Raw genomic sequence first — 20730 nt, 5'->3', positions numbered from 1 at the left:
TGTTTTGGCCACAAACTAATCATAGTTCCATCCCTTGAACGAACCTCCACCTCCATCCTTATCCTGTTTCCTTCTTCTAGGCATTTACTTGGTCTGTTCCAGCTGTCTGGTATACCCTGCTATTGTTCTCCATCTTACCAGCTCTTATTTACCCAGACCCAGCTGACAAATTTCCTCTCCTCCAAGGCTAACTCAAACTAGCCGATTAAATAAATTCCTCTTCCTGTACACCCAAGCAAAACTCTACCTTACCACCAAATAGCAACATTATTGTAATTACACTTTCATCAATTAAACTGAGCTTCTGGAGGACGAGTTATATTCATATTCATGTGCAGAGCAGAACAGGACTACCTAATACTTTGCAAACATCCAAAAATGTTTTTTAGGCTAAACTAAAATAGAAATATATACAAATTCTTCATAATCACTTGTAACTCCTGCTTGAACCAATGTCAATTAGGGTTACTATTACATTGTGGTATGAATTTATCAGCTGCCAACTGTGATCTTATGTTACTAGTTGAAAAACAACAAGTAACAACAATTATTTGTTGAAAAGACCTCTACATTCCATCTAGTGTTTTTCTCTCCCACTGTATCCGGACTGTCTCGTATGGAACAGAAATTCCATTCCTCATATGTGTATGATTCCATTCTTCCTCATTACTTGTGGTGGGTTTCCTTGATATGCCATTAGAAAAAGTATGCCATTTTATTGAGTTCAAATCACAAAATATCGGGTACATTTGTGCCAGGCACTGAAAGTACAAAGATGAATAGAAATGTCTTTCGTTTTCATTTTATAAGACAAAATGTTTATTAAATGCTACAATGGGACTACATATGAAGTACAATTAAAACAATAAATTATACATAGCAGTTGTGAAAGTCTTGATGCAAGGTGGTTAAGAGAAAAAAATGGTATTTCAGACAGAACAGCATGAGCGATGGCATGGAAATAAGAAAGGTAAGTGCTATATTCAGGATTATCATATAGCTTGGTGTGGCTTCAATAACAGAGACAGAAAAAGGGGCATGGAGAATGACAGTATGCAAAGGACCCTGAATGTCAAGTTAAGAAATGTGGATCTTATCCTGAAAGCAATGAAGAGTTTTTAGAACTTTTGCATTCTAAGAAGTCACTGTGTATTCACAGCGAACAATGGCCTGGAAAAGGTAAGAAATCAGTTAGTAAGCTATTATTTTGTTAGGCAAAAGAAAAACTATTGTGTAGATCAGATCCCACTTGGAATAGTGTGGTCTTATAATTTATCATGCAAATTCGGGACACTTCTGAGAATGGAAGGAGGCATACCTAATTATAATAAAAATTGTAAATAGAGATATTAGGTATAAATACAAGATTGTCCTGAGCAACGGGAGATGTTTGGTCACCCTAATTTGGTGAAGTATACATCTGTAATTATGAGCAATATATTTTGGAACTATTTTCAATTAACAGATTGCAATACATTAGAAGGTGAGGGAGGTACAAGCCAGCTAGTTTATCATACAGAAAAAAAAAATGCCCCCAGGGTCAGAAATTGAATTTTTCATTAGTTTTTTTCACAAATACCTATCTTGGACCACAAAAGGAGAGTAGGAATTGCCTCTAAGCCCTACTTTAAAGTATGTGTTCTATAGCTATATATGAAACTATATAAGCCCACCCAGAGAGGAAGGGTGGGAGAGTCATATCTAGGTACGTAAGAACTTTATAAACTAAACCACTTTACAAAGAAGTTGTTCTCTTTCCCTCTTTTTTTTTTTTTTTTTTTTTTAACTTCTCCTTTCTTGGGTTTGGTGGTAACCTTATTACTGGAACAGTTAACTTATTATCCACAGTACTTAATTTATACCCAGACTTTTCATTTCATTCCATTCCCAAGAATTCATTCTAGTACAATTAGATATTGCGTGTGAAAAACACTTTGAAAATATGATCATTCCAAATAAATATAAGATTGTGGCATTTTAGTATTTCCTTAAGTAAATTTCCCTTCACTGAATATCTTGCTATACCTGTTCCTTTAGATATTACTTAATATCTAGTATCTTGAGTTTATTTTTAGGTCCTCCATTAATTTTATGATAATAAAAAGATAAAATTTATGCAAGCATAGTCTAATTAGTAACCTCTCATTTCAGTATGACAAAGAGATTACTGTCATCAACACAGCAGTGGCACGTTCCAATAATTCAAGAAATGGAGTATTTGATTTGCCAGTAACCCCTGGAGAAGAACTGGAAGTCATTGATATCACTGAAGAAAACCTAGTGATATGTCGCAATTCTAAAGGCAAATGTAAGTTACTGGCTTATTGCCCACAAAATTTCTCTGTTTTAAAAAAACTTAAGGCATTATCTCCATAACTTTCAGATTAGTAATAGTGATTTTTGTTTCTATAGATGGATATGTACTAATTGAACATCTAAATTTCAAGTAAGTGGTCTGATTTTGTACTTCATTTCATGAATTCTAAATACTTAACATGTTGTATACATTAAAGACTACTGAATTTATTTAAATTCATGAAAAATTTTGAAAGTTAGATATGTACTACTCTATTCTATAAGGATTACTCTGGAAGAGACTTTATTATTCTGTCTCCTGAGTATGTTCTCAAACTTCTCTACAGAGCATACTTATAAACACTTTAAAATAACATAAAAATATTAAACTGGGTAGGAAATTCCCCAGAAATCTCCTACTCACTACTCTACTGGCCTATATATTTTTCTTTTTTCTCAGGCATCAAGGTTGGTCATCTTAGGAAGAGCAACATCAACTGTATGGATGCACAAGTGAGAACTACTAAGATCTTAGTCCTGCCTCATATGGGTTTCAGTTTACATGTCAAAATGAGATAGTGGGATCTATGGAAACTTTTGTTAAAAACTTAGAAAACAAAATAAATCCTCTATATTGAGACGGTTTTACTTCTGAATGGTTATTTTTCAAAGTCACTTCAGTATCTGTTTCACTGGTGGCTCAAGAGAATGTGAAACCGTGTTAGCATTTGAGTACTTGTTTAATGAGCCATGTCCAAAGTTAGAAATCATGCCATATGGCACCCAGTCAGTTGTACAGATGGTTAGTTTGCTTCTAATATTAGTGCACGAGTGTTTATAATTTCTAAAAGATGCTGTACATTTAAATTGAATGTAATTTAATTCGGAAAAGTAAATGGTGTAACCAAGGTCCTTTAAATGCTCAAAGTAAAATCTTAAAGTAATTATGAAATGATTATGGCCTGGTCTTTAAAAAAAGATCAAGGTATAAGTGTTCTGCATTATCACAAAACCAAAATCAGATTCAAAATGCTGCTCAAAATTGGTTTCTTTTGGGAATAGTATGTTGAATGTAATTTATTCCTAAATTCATCCAACATCATTTTAAGAAGTGCCTAAGTATATTTAACAAAATTTAAATAATGTGTATGCTGTATCAGTTTAAAATACCCTGTTGTACAAAATAAAATAGTCACTACTTTGTGCCTGAACACCTATTCAAATAATAGAATTCATCTGTATTTTTCCTTATATGACAGTAAAGAAAAATTTAAAAACCGAACTGTTAACATTCTATTTTTTAAATTATGTACACTGCTTGTTAAGCAGGGTGATTCTGGCCTTCAAGGCTATGATGGAATTTTTTCTATGGCCTCATCCTTTATACTGTAAGATTATTTCTCAAGTTTCTAGGTTCTTTTATCCTCTTTTTCATGTTCCAAATGGCACTTGCCAATGAAGGGAAATAGATATGAATGAAATGCCCGGAAGATTACGAAAGGTTTTACAGATACGGTGACACTGAAGCTTGGTCTTTAGTCACAAGTATATTTTCTAGACAAGGCTCAGAGATGGAAAATCCATGTTTTGTCTGATGACTAGGAAGAACCTCAAGGTAAACAGAGCGCACTGTGTCTGGTGAGAAATGGCAAGAGCTGGAATGGGGTAAGTTGGGGCTAGAATGTGACAGAGTTCACTTGGCCTTTTTCCTCTAGAGAATGGGGAATCATTCGAAGGTCTTCAGGAAGGCAAAGCGAGATGTTTACAGAGAAAAGAATCACAACAATATGGGTGCTAGACTAGTTATTTTTGAAGTACTAAAGGCAAAAGAGCAATAGACTTTAAAACAGCAGCAGTTAAAGTTTCGTTAGAGAAACCAAATTAGGGAATGACTCTTTCTTTTTTGGGAGATGAGATTAAGGATGGTACCAAAAATTGGGAATATATTTCGGCTTGTATCCCCTGGAATTAAATTTACTTACTCAGTGAGAAGCAGGGCAATGAGGCAACCACAGCCCTCTCACATACTCTATGGCCCGACCTGTTACAGTGGGCATTATAGATGAGGAGGATAAGTATGACATGCGGGCAAGAAGGTGAGCGTGTTTAGGGATATGTTGAGTAGAGACTTTTCATGCAATAATCCTGTACAAAAGAGAATCATAAACCATATATTACTCTTGCCACTTCACCAAAACATGATGTATTTTAAATCTTATTGTTGCAAGGGAGCTAAATTTGAACTAAGATTTGTCCCATATACTTTCCATCTCATCACAGGGCCTCTTGTTCTAATTCCATGACTCAGCTCTGAGTCTCAATTTCCTCATCAGTACAACAAGGCATATAATATTCACCTTGTCTACTTCACAGGGTTGGTCTCGGGCTGCAATGTTATAAGTAAAAGTACCCTAAAATTTTTAATATACAATACTGTCTAAGTGATGTTATTTTAGTACCTAACCTTTTCTGAAATTGGAAGAAGTTGAAAACAAAGCTATGTTTTGAAATTCAAATCTTAAGACTTGAAAAAATGGCCAGAATGTAATAATTAACTTTACATAGATACATTTAATAGAATATTTTTCTCTTTTTAAAGTGTAAACCATTTGATTTAAATAAAGTAGTACCTAATTACTACTGACATGGAATGTATTTTTAGGAAAAATAATTGCTTCCATCAATTCCGTCCATACTCAATATGATTTTTTTCTATTTCATTGTCAGCCACTTTTCTTCCATTCTTTAAATAGCATTGAAACTAAATTTCTCACACTAAGGATTTCAAGATTCTTTAAAGTAAACATTACAACTAAGACTTCGGTGATGTCATCTGTCTCCTAGAAACTCTAATCTAGCATGAAGTTTCAATGGAAAGACTGAGACTCTATTGTACTTTTAATTTTCCATAAAAAGATATCAGTAAAGATACCTTACCCTCATGGAGACTAACACTAGCCATCCAAACTCATTTATAGGCCAAGTCACCAGCAACCTGTTAATATACACCAATAAAACTTTCCCTTCCTCCTTTAAGTACCTCTTGAAACACTTGGTCTTCCAAGATGACATAGTATTCTCTTGACCCTCTTCTGCACTTATTCAGAACTTTTAAAACAGATTCTAGGTGGAAGAACAGGAAGAGAAAAAAAAATGAATATAAAATGACAAATTCTTAACACATGGTTGTTTCTGGGCAACAGGGTTAGAATGATCTTTTTTTCAGCTCCTTCAAACTTACAATAACCCTCCATTACCCACACAATTTAGGAAATAAAGGAAAAACATTTTCACTAATAAAAACAAATTCATTCTTTTTAAAGTTTGGATGAAGCAAATTAATGACTAGAGTACAATATTTTTCAGAAAGCTGCTTTTAAGTATATAAATATGAAATGTTACCATTATCAGTAGTACATACAATCACATCTGTGTTGCTTACTCTGTTCTCAGTAGCTCTTGTTAGCCTGAGGTCTTCGAAGTCTTTCCCTTTGTAGTCTATGGCTGTGGTAGACAGAATTTTGGCCTCGGTGATCTTCATGCATTGGTATACCTGTAAATATGTTATATATGGCTTTGTGGACAAAGTTAGTGTTGCTAACCAGTTGACTTTAAAATAGGGAGATTATCCATGTGAGCCTTACAGCATAGGACCTTAAAATCAGAAGAAGAGGGCAGAAGAGTCAGTCAGCTACTCAGATGCAGTGAAAGAAGAGGCATTTGAAGCATGAGCCCCCTTTGCTGGCTTTGAAGATGAAAAGAGCTGTGGGCCAGGCAATGGTGATGCTCTCTAGAAGCCGCTAATGACCCTTAGACAAGAGCCAGAAAGGAAACAGGACCTCAGTCCCACAGCAGCATGGAACTAAATTCTGCTAACAACTTGAAAGAGCCTTGAAACATATTCTGCAGAGCCCAGCCCTACCAACACTTATGTTTTTGGCCTTGTGTGATTTGAAGCAGAAACACCAGCTAAGCCTACAGAAATTCTGAATTACAGAACTGTAAGATAATCAATTTGTGTTCTTGGAGTGAAGTTAGCATCATGGCAGAGTGGGACGACTCCACTGTATATTGCCTTCAATCTACAACTTGTAGAACATTTATGATCCAACACAGAGGTTGCTCTGCTTGGTACGCTGGGACACTTGAAAGAGCTACACATTGACATCTGAAAGTGGGTATACCGGCACGTATAATGGAGGCAGAATAAGTGGGGGAGGAAGGACAGGGATAGAGCCCCCAGCCCTGGCTCTCTGGCTCTTGTGGCTGAGCCCATATCCCCAAAGGTGGTAGTGGCAAAGGAGTTGAAGGCTGACTCCCCACACCACAGCCTGGCAGATGGTAATTGGGGAAATAGCAGCAATTACACCTAAGAATCTAGCTCCCTCCCATGGATTGTGGTAGTGGCTGTACCATGGAAAAGCCTGGTAGCAGCAGTGGAGATATGTCTCCAGCATCCTGGCCATGGCACAACAGCACCAGCAGCCATAGGGAACCAAGTAGCAGTATGGTAGGCTCACAAACCTGGCCACCCCATACCTGCCACCTCTCCGAGCTATGGTGGTGGTGGTGCAAGACCTAGGCATCCCAGACACAGCAGGGGCACCCACCACCCTGGTCATCCAAATGGCAAATCCACCAATCATGGCAACACCCCCCTCCCACCGCAAAATACCAACAGTAGTGGGCACCAGAGATCAGGAAGGCACAAGTAATATGCAGGTTAAGAGAAAACCAAAACGCACTACAGCACCATCTACTGGAAAACAGGACCTCTATCAACCTGCTGAATTGTTAAAATTGAAATGGTACCTAAACACAGAAAGTGTTCACTACTTTAAATGCACCAGAAGAGTAAAAAACATCAAACGTCGTGAACAACCATGGTAACATATCATGAAAAGAAAATGACAATTCTCCAGAAACAACATTCAAAATCATGGAAATCTGTGATCTAAATGATAGCGAACTGGAAATAGCAGTCATGAAGAAACTCAACAAAATATAAGAAAACTCAGACAATTCAACAAGCTCAAAAATAAAATTAACAGGAGTATTTTATCAAAGAGACTAAGACTCTAGAAAAGAACCAAGCAGAAATTCTGGAGCTGAAGAACTCAATAAATGAGATGAAGAATGTATTAGAAAGCAATGAAAATAGAGTCGACAGATCATAATGAAGAGAGAATCAGCAAGAACAAAGGTAGAAATATAAAACTTATTCAGATGGAAGAGGAAAGAGAACTAAGATTTTATTTTTTTAAGGAAAGAACTCTAACAATCTAATTCTATTAGAGCAATATAAAGATAATGGGTATCCCAGAAGGAGAAGAGAGGATGAAAGGAAGAGAAAGACTATTCAAAGAAAAAATATATGAGAACTTCACCAGGGAAGGAATTGGATATACGAGGTTCAAGAAGCTAAGAGAACACCTAACTACCTCAAGTAAAAAGACCTTCCCTAATACACATTACATTAAAACTCAGAGGTTAATGATATTTCTCAAGGCATCCAGGGAAAACACAGTAACCTACAACAACAGATTATTATATTTCTCAGCAGAAACCCTACATGCCAGGAAATAGAGGAATAATACATTCGAAATATTGATAGAAAATCACCAGCCAAGAATACTCTAATAAAGTTATGCTTTAGATATGAAGAGGAAATAAAGGCTTTCCCAGACAAAGCTGAGAGAATTTACCATCACAAGACCTGCATTACAGCAAACATTGAAAGAAGCTCTTCAACCTGAAACAAAAAGAAGTGCATAAAACTTTGAGTTAAGCATCAGACAGAAGCAAAAAATCATAACCATCAGAATAGGGTGTTAAACAATTATAACACAAAGGTTAAAAAGTAAAAAACATTAAAAATATCTATAGCTAATTCAATTTGGTAATGAACACAAAATATAAAAAGGATAATTCATGAAAACAAAAAGTAGAGGAGAAGGATGAACTATTATAGGCAATTGAAGATGCTATCAGAAGAAAAAGGATTATTTTATCTATGAATATTTATACAAAACTCATAGAAACCACAAAACAAATCCAGAGCTCAGACACAAAACATTACAAGAGAGGAAAGAAAAACAGAAAACCACCAAACTAAAATAGCAGAAAGAAACATGAGGAAAAAACAATAATGGAGAAACAAAACAATCAAAAATCAAAAGATAAAATGGCAATAGTAAATCCACATATATCAATAATGTCCCTGGTGACTTCCCAATCAAAGGGCACAGATTAGCTGGATGAATTAAAAAACAAGATCCAGCTATATGCTGCCTTCTCATAGGCTCAAAGTGAAAGGATGGAAGATGGTACCTCAAGCAAATGGTATCCAGAATAAAGTGAGTTTAGCCATACTTATATCAGACAAAATAAACTTCAAGACAAAAAAGATAACGAGATGAGGATGGCTATTTTATAATGAAAAAGAGGACAATCCCTTAAGACATAACATTTGTTAACATATATATGCACTCAACCTAGGAGCAGCAAGATATAAAACAATTATTAGTAGACCAAGAGGGAGAAATAGAGAACAACAGAATAAGAGTACAAGACTTGAACATCCTACCTACACCAATAGATATAGATCATCCAGACAGAAAGTCAATAAGAAACATCATCCTCAAATGATATATTAGACCATTGGACTTAATAGACTTTTATAGAACGTTCCATCCCAAAATAACAGAACATACACTATTCTCAAGTGCACATGAAACATTCTCAAGGATAGATATGTTGGGAAACAAAACAAGTCAATAAATTCAAGAAGACTGAAATCATATCAAGCATCTTTTCCGATCACATTAATATGAAACTAGAAATCAAATACAATAAGAAAGCTGGGGGAAAAAATCACAAATATGTAGAGATTAAACATGCAACTACACAACTATTGGATCAATGAAATAATAGAGAAGAAACCAAAAAGTACATAGAGACTAATGAAAATAAAAATACAACATACTAAAATCTTTGGGATTCAGCAAAAGCGGTATTAAGAGGGAAGTTTACAGCAATATAGGCCTACCTCGAGAAACAAGAAAAATCTCAATCTAACATTATATCTTCAAAAACTAGACAAAGAACAACAAAGCCCAAAGTGAGTTGAAGGAAGGAAATAATAAAAATCAAAACAAAAATAGAGACTAAAATTACAATAGAAAAGATTAATAAAACTAAGAGCTCGTTATTTGCAAAGGCAAACCTTTAACTAGACACACTGAGGAAAAGAGAAGTCAAATTAGAAATGAAAGAGAAGTTAAAACATACCACAGAAATACAAAGGATCATAAAAGAATACTATGAAAAGCTATACACCACCCAACTGAATAACCTAGAATGGATAAATTCTTAGAATCACATAATAGTTCTAGACTAAATCATGAATAGAAAATCTGAATAGACCAATCATTATTAAGGAAATTGACAGTAATCAGATACTTCCCAGAAAGTCCAAGACCAGAGAGTGAATTCTACTAAATATTCAAAGAAGATTTAATCCCTATCTCTTTCACACACTTCCAAAAAATACTGAAGAGGGAATGCTTCCTAATTCATTTTACAAAGCCAACATTGCCCTGATACCAAAATTAGGCAAAGACAAACAAAAAGAAAATTATATGCCAATAACTTATGAACATAGATACAAAAATGCTCAACAAAATATTTGCAAATGGAATGTTAAAAGACATTGTTGTATCCCACAGCCAAGTGGGATTCATCCCAGAGATGCAAGGATGGTTCATCATCCACAAATAAATTAACACACATTAATAAAATGTAGGATAAAAATCATATGACCATCTAACAGATGCAGAAAAAGCATTGGACAGATATATCAACTTATGATTTTAAAAAACTCTCGAATGGGTAGAGAGGAAAGTACCTCAACATAATAAAGCCCTGTATGACAAATCCACAGATAATAACATACTCAATAGTGTGAAACTGAAAGCTTTTCCTGTAAGATCAGAAACAAGACAAGGCTAGCCACTCTTGCCACTTTTATTCCACATAGTCCTGGAAATCCTAGCCAGGGCAAGAAAAATAAAAAGCATCCAAATTGGAAAAGAATTAAAATTGTCACTATTTGCTAATGACATGATTTCATATACAGAAAACCCTAAAGACTCCACCAAAACAGAATACAGTAAAGTTGTAGGATACAAAATCAATATAGAAAAATCTACTATTTCTATATACTAATAATAAAATATCAGAAAGAGAAATGAAAACAATCCCATTTACAACTGCAACAAAAAGAATAAAATACCCAGGAATAAACTTAACAAGGAGTTGAAAGTCCTGGACACTAAAACCTACAAGACACTGTTGAAAGAAATTGAAGAAGATACAAAGAAATGAAAATATATTCAGTGTTCATGAACCGGAAGAATTAACATTGTTAAAATGTCCATGTTAAAGCAATCTATAAATTCACTGTAATCCATCTCAAAATTTCAATGGCATTTTTCATAGAACAACAACAATGAAAAAATCCTAAAATTTGTTTTGGAACTACAAAAGATCCTAAGTAGCCAAAACAATTCTGAGATAAAGAACAAAGCTGGAAGTAACACACTACCTGATTTCAAACTATACTACAAATCTATAGTTATCAAAACAGTATGATACTGGCAGAAAAACAGATACACAGAATAGAACGAATTGAGAGCCCAGAAATAAATCCACATGTATACGGACAAAGGGACCAAAAATATACACTAGAGAAAGCAAATTCTCTTCAATAAATAGTTTTGAGAAAACTGGACACTCACATGCAAAAGAATGAAACTAGACCACTATCTTGTACCATACACAAAAATAACTTGAATGTAAGACCTGAAACAATACATGGAAGAAAACATAGGTACTAAGCTTCTGAACATCACCAGTGTCAGTGGTGTTTCTGTGAATTTGACTCCAAAGACGAGAAATGAAAACAAAAATGAACGATCAGGACTACGACAAACTAAAGGTTTTTGCATAACAAAGGAAACCATCAACAAAACAAAAAGGCAACCACCTGAAAGGGGAAAGATATTTGCAAATGATATTTCCAATATGGGATTAATATCTAAAATATATGAACTCATACAACTCAACGACAACAAAGAAACCACCCAATTAAAAAAAATGAACAGAAACATTTTTCCAAGGAAGACAGACAGATAGCCAACAAGCACATAAAACGATGTTCAACATCATTTAATTAGGGAAATGCAAGTAAAAACCACAATGAGATATCGCCTCACACCTGTTTGAATGACTATCATCAGTAAATCAACAAACAAGTACTGGCAAGGATATGGAGAAAGGGGAACCCTTGAACACTATTGGTGGGAATGTAAACTGGTGGAGCCACTATGAAAAACAATATGGAGGTTCCTTAAAAAAATTAAGAATAGAACTACTATATGATCCAGCAATTCCTCTTCGGGGTATTATCCAAATACAAAAACACTTAATTCAAAAAGATGTATGTACTCCTATGTTTATTACAGCATTATTTACAATAGCCAAGATATGGGAACAATCTAAGTGTCCATCGATGATAGATGAATGAAGAAATTGTGGTATACACACACACACACACACACACATATATGCATATGTATATATACATATATACACAAACACACACACAATGGAATACTACTGAGCCATAAAAAAGATGAAATATTGTCATCTGCAAAAACATAGATGGATCTTGAGGGTACTAAGCAAAGTGAAATAAGTCAGAAAAAAAAAACAAAAAAACCCCCATGATTTCACTCATATGTGGAATATAAAACAAAAGATAAATAAATGAACAAACAAAACAAAAACTCAGATACAGACAATAGATTAGTGTTTATGAGAGGGGTAAGAAGATGGAGTGAGGGTAAAATTGGCAAATGGTGTCAAACACATGGTGATCAATGGATACTAGACTTGGTGGTGAGCCTGCTATAGTGTATACAGATGCTAAATTATGTCCTACACCTGAAACCTATATGTTATTAACCAATGTTACCTCAATAATAATAATAAAAAAACTGCATTGTTAAAATCATTAAGTTTGTAGTAATTTCTTATGGCAGCAACAGAAAACTAACACAATGGCTAGAGTTAGAAATTACAATGTACAACAAAGAAGCAAAAGTGGACAAAGATAGTATGAAATCTCCGAGGAATCATTAGGCAACGTTCTTCTACAACAGCTTTCTTTAATTATTCACTGACGTGCAGAATATTAGCTTAATGACTGAACAGAAACAAAAATAGCTTTCAAATTAACCAGACAGTTTAATTTGATTTTGTGAAGAAAGCTTATAAGCAATCAGGCAGGCTGCTGTTCTCTTTTGTGTTATCTATGAGTTTGTTCAGTGCAAATATTAACTAAGGTGAACCTATAACTGTGAATGTTGTATAATTCAAAAAGACATCTTTACCACACAGTTACAGAAAGACACATCCTTCCCACTGATCACTGAACACTCACGAATAAGTCATAACAAACAAAACTGAAATTTGAATTTATGGTTATTAAAACACAAAAGCAATGGAATCTGGTCTTTTTCTTCCTAAAACGAATTATAAAAAGTGATCCCAATTTCAACAGTTAAAAAAATGTTTTTAATAGTTCTGTGCTTCAGTGATTTAATGTACCAGCCTATGGAATTTTATTTTTTTCAAAAATAAAAAAGAATACAGGATCTTCTTTAAAAAAAAAAAATCTGAATACTTAATATCCAATCTTACATTTTCTTTTGATTGTCATGGACATAAACTGTTGACTGTCAACTTTCAGTTTTATTTGTTGCATTCAAAATCCACTGTATGACATTTATGTATACATGATAAATACAAGCATTCTTCTTAAAATGATATTAAGATTACTATGCTTATCAAATTTACAGTTCTATAACAATATTACATTAAACACAACATTGTACAGCCATTGATCTGTGAACAGCCTTGACAGAAAGCTGTATTAGTACATTAAGGCAGCTTCAGCTGACATTTTAAGAAGTTCTGAATATTTGTTGCAACAGAAGACAAATTTAATAACTGAATATTCAATGTTTCAAGATATTTTAAGTTGCTTAAAATAAGAATACCATAATTTGTGAAACCGTGGTCTAAAACACTTTTACCACTATATTCTTACCACATAAGACTTACCTAAAATCAAGATATCAGTATCAAAGATATCTATTTTTTTAAAAAAGAGGATTTACATTAAATATGAGGATGATAAACCCTGTATTTTAACAAGGGCTTTCAGTTTCTCACCTACATCTGTGAGGTAGGTTATTATCCACATTTTGCAGATGAGAAAACTAAATGAGGTTATGTGACTTCCTGCTGACACAGCAGCCAAACTGAGACTCATTCCAAATTAGAATATATTCTTTGCATTATTTCTTTCCTTCACAAACTTTTTAAGGGGCTGAAATATAAAAATTGCTATTCATTGCATTCATCTTAAAAACATGAAAAGGCAGCCAAACTTTTACCAAGGTGACTTAAAAAGTGAAGCAACGTAAAAGTAGTAGAAAAATACATCAGTGAACAATTTCTGTTTGTGACAAGGTGAGGTTAGGCCAAAGGAACCCAAAAAGACAAAAAGAAAAACAATGTGAACATCTGAGGAGGGCAAATACAAAGAAAAATGCGAGAAATCAGAACATAAGAAAATACAGTTCAAATAAGTTTTCGACTAATTATTACTGTTCCTATAATTTAAAAGAGAAGGCACAATTAAAGTGTTTTTGTTTTTTATTTTTTAGATTGGTGGATCTGTTTCTCTTTTCTATTTTACGAAAACGTCATCTGTCTAGAAAAGTGGCCTTTGTCACAAAACTTATTGAAAAGAGACTTTTAGCTGTAAAAAAAATGCATGTGTAAATTAGCAGCAAAAAATTATACAATTGATTCTCCTTGGCTAGAACACTTCTATTTTTCCTTGAAATTTTAAATCAACACAAAATGGCAAATACTGAATATACAAAAAAATAATAATCACACTGTATGAACCTTGTCAAAATTATATGAATGCTCAAAAAAGGTTTCATGCTAGGATATTCTACAAATGTTTTTTTTTTCCTGTAAAGAGCACTCTACTCTAGAATTTCCTTAATTGCACTTTAAATGTAACTGAAATTTACCTACCCTGCTTGTCCAAATAATCATAAACTACTTCCATAAAATCTAACTACTTTAGATATAAACGGTAGTTACCAAAAGTCACATACACAGTTAACAGCTGCAAACTGGCATTGGTATGCAAGACTGGCAGTAAACATTAACATTGGTTCACAAAATTAATACAGGCCCACAGTCTGATAACTTCTAGACCAGCCTGATTCTTATCAAGTTATAGCTGAAGAAGTTTAATTAAAACTCAATCCAGTCTAGACTGTGGGTCTTGTTCTCTTTGCTATTACTGTTCAGTGGCATCAAATGCATCATAATTATATGTGGGAAAGGCTAGTCAAGGATACTGGCATCTTGTTTAAACAAGGTTTATATAATTTTTAAAGCTCATAAAACAAATTACATTTCAAAGTTTTATAAGGTTTGAGAGAATTCTATCAAGCTGGTAATAATTAGGTAGTTTGTGAATAGAAATGTTCTCTATGAAAAGTGTTTTATCACTTAACATGCATACAAAATGAAAAGTTATCAATCTGTATATGAAATTTAGATAAGCCTGATTCAGATAATAGTCAAAACTATAATAATTTAAGATAGGGGCTGAAACTGGTTTTACTTTTTGAAAAAGACTGTACTATAAGAACTATGTAAATAAGAGAATCATGTCCTAAAAAGTTCCTTTAGTAGTAAGCAGCACCCTCAATAACTTAAAAGTACTTATAAAAATCAATATGCTAATCATAAATACTTCTGATAATTACATCTAGTTAGTACAATCAACTGGTTCAAATAATTAAACTAAGAAATAATCAATTAAGACTACATTATGTCACTCTAAGATCTGAAAGCAATACATTTGTGTTTACTTTTATTACTCAACTACTCAGATGTTTCACATGAAGAGCAGTGATCATTGCTGTATACCTGTATGGCATTAAATCTTTATGAAGAGCTTTCTGGTCCTGCTTTCTTATCTGGAAAGTGGTTACCTCACAAGGTTACTGCAAGACATTAAGTTAATAAATATTGAGGGTCTCTGGATCTAACAATCATTATGAAAATGTATGGAACACTTCCATCACTTTCGAATTAATATGTTTTGCTTTATGTCAAGTGTACATGATGTTTTAACATACTTAGTTGTCTGGATAATTTCTGCCATTTGTATTCCAGAGGGCAGCTGTACTTAGAAAAATATTCAAGTATATACATACCTTTAAAATGCCTCACCAAACATATATAGAACATTCGCACTAGTATAAAAACTAAATATATGAAAAGTGGATACTAACACAAATCATATAAGACATAACTTTAAAGCTCGAAGATATCTCAGAGGTCTTTTAATCTATCCCTCCCATTTTAGAGGTTACAAAAATGAACCCCAACATCGGATGTAACTTACCAACAGATTGCACATATCCCTCATCCAGATTTCTAATAAAGTAGAATCTCTGAGAACTATAACCAAAATAAATTACATTCCCTATTTCAAAAGTCACAGAGTGACAGGATGACCAGGTAAAGAAATGCCAAGTTGAAAAGGTGGGGAGTCTTTAAAACCAAACAAAAACAAAGTTGTGAACATGTCTAGCATTTAGATACTAAGATTTCATCACTTTTAATAAGATTTAAATTATTAACTGGTGAATAGACAAAGATATAATATATGTGTTAAACGGGTTCCAAGGTTTTATATTTTATAAATTAAAACTGCAGTGCTTATTAATTCAGTATACTGCACACTAACAGAGACTATAGGTAGATAAATCATCAAAAAATCTGTAACAGTTGTCTATGATTATTTTGTCAATTATGTCTCGTCTAATACTAAAAATCAATTTGTATTACCTGAGTACAAATTGGCTAGGGAATAAGAGAAAGCAAACCCAGAGTTACGGAACTGTCATGGATAACCTACATGCAGAAAATGGACAATTGTCTGTACTACATATAGCCAATTCCCTGACATTGAAATACTACCATTTCTGATTAATGTAGGCTCCTGAATTCTCTTGATGGATAGCTAGTATCAAGGAATGCAAACACTAGAGGTTACAAAAGTGTCTCTAAAAGTTTGTTGATGAAAACAAAACTCAACTTATAATAGTTTGCCTACCTCTCCTTTTACAAATTCTATTTGAGATGTTTCTTCCTACATTAAAGGATAATAGAAATTAGATCTAACTATAAGTATTTGGAAAATGTTCACTGATTACACATTTTGAAAGTAAGAATCATTGATATTGACTCATCATCCATACAGCCATAAGCATTAGTCACTAATCTCTTAATACTTTTTACAAGTGATCTTGTTCAAGATTGTTCAGTTCTTCACTCAACACAAAAAGTAATTTTGCTCCCAATCACAACCTGATTAAGAAAATCATGGTGCTATGAAAAAGCTGCAGACATACATAATTCTATTTAGTCCAGCGTTTGCTCAAGATGAGTATGTCCACAGGTAAAAATGAAATTATTCTGATTTTGAACCAGATTCTCTCCAAGTGAAAGGGGGTAAAAGCAAGTCTTTACTTTATTCTTAATTATCCTAATTATGACAATTTAGAACAATAATTTCCTAAAATAGTATATTCCAAATCTGCTTTTTCCCTTGAGATAGTAAATTTTTTAAAATGGTTAAATTAATTTGGGCAAAGTAGGGTTGAATAAAATTAAATGTTTTTTCTTCCCTCCACAGAAGGACTTATCAGAGTCTTTAATGTTCATATCCATTGTCATCCTCTAGCAAGAAGGTAGCATGAAACATTTTCCAAACTTGTTCAAATAGAATTTTTTGTTTTTGTTGCGGGGCAGGGGGACGGGCAGATAATCTCACAGAATACAATTTGGGAAATGCTATTCTAGAATCCTCTGGAGTCCATTTCCATGATATGGCTTTATCTACAATCTACTAAAAGAAGCTCTCTAGAATTTTAACTGGAAGAAAGGTCTTGCCCCAGACCTATCTACCAAAGACCATATCCACAATTAACCAGTTTATAAGACTAAAATGTGGGAATTCAGTAACTGATTCTTCCCTACTCATTAGCAACAAAAAGCCCCCTTTGACAATGTTCTAGTCCCTGTTATGCTGGACTAATAAACCTTCTTTAATCTTCTCTCAAATAAATAACAGTTCAAGATTTATAGAACGTTATCTTTTAAAAACTTAAACATGCAAGAATCAAAACTGTAACCGTTCATTTTCCTAAAATTTTGACAGGTAACTACCAAATTGTAGATAATCATGAATACTGGCAAGAATGAGCAAACAGTAATTATTTTAACTCTCAAAAAACATGATAACCATCCATATAATTTTGATATGTTTCTAATATCTGAATTATTAGACTAATGAAACTAAAATGCCACTGAATTACTTCCTGTTGTTTCTCTACCTTCAAAATTGTTAGGGAATTTGTCATTGGGAATAAGGAATGAGACTAAAGTCATCCCATTCATAGTCAGGCAAATGTTATGAGGTGGCCTTGTTTTTCCCAAAAGATATATTTACACATTTGGAGAGGCCAAAATTATACAATAAGACTACTTATCTCTATAAAAATAATCACACAAAAAAAGCACCCTTTGGTGCCACTAGATGGCAATCTTTCAAAGGTTAAAAATTCTTAACTGCAACCACACCCTTACCCAACCAGGATTCCTTTTAAGAAGTCAGACTTTAAAAGTCATTTAATGAGTATTTTTAAAAGTTCTACGAAACAATATGATATAACACTACAAACTCCTGACTCAAACTATTTAAAGACAGACACAGCTATCTTCCATAAACACAGGAGAAACTTGGTCTAACATTCTCATTTGCTTCCTGCAGAAAACCTTTTTGGCAAAGAAACCTGTCAAGGCTTAGTCACCTTTTGTTTTCAAGAGCTTAATCTTTTCTAGGCCAAGTCAGGTGAGACTGTTAATTACAACATACTAAAGAAAACGAATAAATATAAATTAGATAAATTACACATAATTTAAAAATTAAATACTTTTACTAAAACACAATATAATCAATAAGCTATTATCTACTCTGCTGTATATAGGGTGTTTTTTTTTTTAAAGATTACAACACACACACACACACACACACAACCTGCACAAAGCAAAACAAAAGTTTGGTTTTCCTTTAAAAGCATTGGTGTGTGAATACATATATGTATATATGTAAACAGCACATATATTTATACGAGAGAATTTTTTTTTTAATGTTCAAGGCTTCCCTGCCCTAAGAGGTGCAACAGTGAAGGCCACACAGCCTATCAAGCTTTGGAAGTACATAAAAGCCCTTAGGGCCAGAACAGTGTTTTCAAATTGGATGGCTAGCAACCAAGATATAAAACAAAGAAAGGTAATCAGAAAATATTTAAAAGCTAAACCAATCAGCCTCTAAGGGTTCAACAATAAACAAAGACAAAGGTGACTAGGATGAGGGAGGGGGTGGCTGCAATAACAAACTTATTCAGATGAAGAATTAACTAACATGTGAGATGCAATCTCTCTCTCTCTCTCTCTCTCTCTCTCTCACACACACACACACACAGAAACCCAACTACCCAGTAAGAAATCAAAGATAAGAGCTCTTTTTAAAGAGACTGTTGATACTTCGCTTTGTTTCATGTAACTATTTCATCACATTTTGGAAAGTACAAAAATAAATAGAACAAAAAAGAATTTGAAAAAGGTAGGTTTTGAAGTCATGTTTTAAAATGATATGTTTATGAAAAAGATAAAAGTCGTTGCAATTCCAGATGTTCCAATACTGAGTAGAATCTTGAAGGCTTTCAAAATAAATATGTTATTCACAGAAATCTCAAGATAAAACCTCTAGTCGGTTATCATTGTTTTTAAGGAACAAGGAAAGCACAGTCCTGTTACAGGACCACGGCCCATGTGTTAAACACTAGGTGAAAACTATTAGAAGAACTTGGCTTCTGATATTTTGAGGGCAGGCTTTTAAGAAGTTAACATTTAAATACTACTAATAGTTGTTACATTTTTTAAATCTGCTTATGCAAAAGAATTAGGTGCATAAACACAGCTTAAAGCCTGCTGAAATTTTTAGAAGTAAACTGAATTTACCTAAAGAGTAAAGCAAGGAGATGCTGCCAAACCAACCTTTGAGATGATTAACCAGTGAAGGTGTGCTAATCATCTGTAGTGAACTCACGATTTTAAATTAACAATCTTCATCAATGTTCACCTATCAAAGATTCTGCCTATCATAGACAAAATGAAATTACATATTTCTACAGGTAAATAAAATGTCAAACTCGTTTTCAGTGATTTCAATTGCATTGAGTGTCCCCTGGCAATATTCATGTCTGTCAATCAGCATTTTAGAGTATGTGATATGCATAAGTAAAATAATAATTTAAAGAATATATCTGATTTTCACAGTGCGGTAACAGAAAGATATAAACTAGGGATAGATCATCAACGGGCTAAAGTAGTGATCAGACTGGCACACATTTCAAAAAAATCCATGGTGTGACTGCCCAGGCGAGGTGTAACTGAAGACAATGTGTTTCCGGTCAAGGAGCCAGTAAGAGAGCCAGAAAGCGAATGACCCTCTGGAGTTACAGAATCAAAACTTGATCTTGGTCTGTGTAAGCCAGCAGCAGAACAGGAACGCTGAGGTGTTGAGGAACCAGACCTCTGCTCCACCACCTCATCTGAAATGGACCAAAGAAGAGCAATTTATCTGAAAGGTCTATTTGCCCCAGCCCTTCCTATGAAGATGCTATATTCAGAATATTAAGTAAGTAAACACATCTGACCAAAGGCAACCTAACAATGAATGTCATATTTCGGTGTTTTAGGAGCAGGGTGATAATACTTCTTTCCTCCCACAATGGAGAAAAACATCACTAATCAATCACAATACTTCCACACAGTCAAAAGGTGGCCCCTAGATCCTTTTCAATACAGGATTCAGCATTAACCTTGAAATCAAATGAATACCCTGCATATGAAAACACAATCCTTGAAGGCTTTTCTTACAGCATATCAATAAAAAATCATTCAGGTAAAAATAAAACTTGCCAAAACACAGTAGTTCTGACCTTCAGTGTACACTGAAATTGCCTGAGGGTGGAACAAGGGAAATCTTGTTAAAAATTCAGATGCCAGTTTTCCAGAAATTCTGATTTAGTAGGTGTGGGAGCAGTTCCCAAGAATCTGCATTTTAATAAGAACTCTGCATAATTTTGATGAAAGTGGTCTGGGGACCATACAAACAATGCTATGATGGTAGTTCAAGAA

The 20730-nt window shown here is 33.8% G+C and overlaps 2 protein-coding genes and 1 long non-coding RNA gene across 8 annotated transcripts in view; 1 reads left to right on the top strand and 2 right to left on the bottom strand.

Annotated features, from left to right (window-relative positions):
* Positions 1-2943, top strand: part of FYB2 (FYN binding protein 2) — a 94936-nt gene extending 91993 nt beyond the window's left edge. For 3 of the 4 annotated variants that reach the window (XM_036234456.1, XM_036234459.1, XM_036234463.1), the window contains exon 16: positions 2152-2405. In XM_036234456.1, the coding sequence (XP_036090349.1) occupies positions 2152-2376 (225 nt within the window). In that variant the 3' untranslated portion in view covers positions 2377-2405. The other variant, XM_016159918.2, reaches the window with a different exon arrangement.
* Positions 1753-10445, bottom strand: LOC107518349. The gene is made up of 2 exons (XR_001598832.2): positions 5738-10445; positions 1753-5418 (listed from the first exon to the last, which is right to left on the bottom strand). It is a non-coding gene; the product is annotated as an uncharacterized LOC107518349 (long non-coding RNA).
* Positions 10446-12579: 2134 nt separating this feature from the next.
* Positions 12580-20730, bottom strand: part of PRKAA2 (protein kinase AMP-activated catalytic subunit alpha 2) — a 56657-nt gene continuing 48506 nt past the window's right edge. For all 3 annotated transcript variants that reach the window (XM_036234446.1, XM_036234453.1, XM_036234449.1), the window contains exon 9: positions 12580-20141. In XM_036234446.1, coding sequence (XP_036090339.1) covers positions 19903-20141 — 239 coding nt within the window. In that variant the 3' untranslated portion in view covers positions 12580-19902. The remainder of the gene's footprint in view (positions 20142-20730) is intronic.

This window comes from Rousettus aegyptiacus, unplaced genomic scaffold (genome assembly GCF_014176215.1).
Source record: "Rousettus aegyptiacus isolate mRouAeg1 unplaced genomic scaffold, mRouAeg1.p scaffold_m13_p_1, whole genome shotgun sequence".
Lineage (NCBI taxonomy): Eukaryota > Metazoa > Chordata > Mammalia > Chiroptera > Pteropodidae > Rousettus > Rousettus aegyptiacus.
The sequence above is the reverse complement of the archived record's forward strand: the minus strand, read 5'-3'. Positions and strand labels throughout refer to the sequence as shown.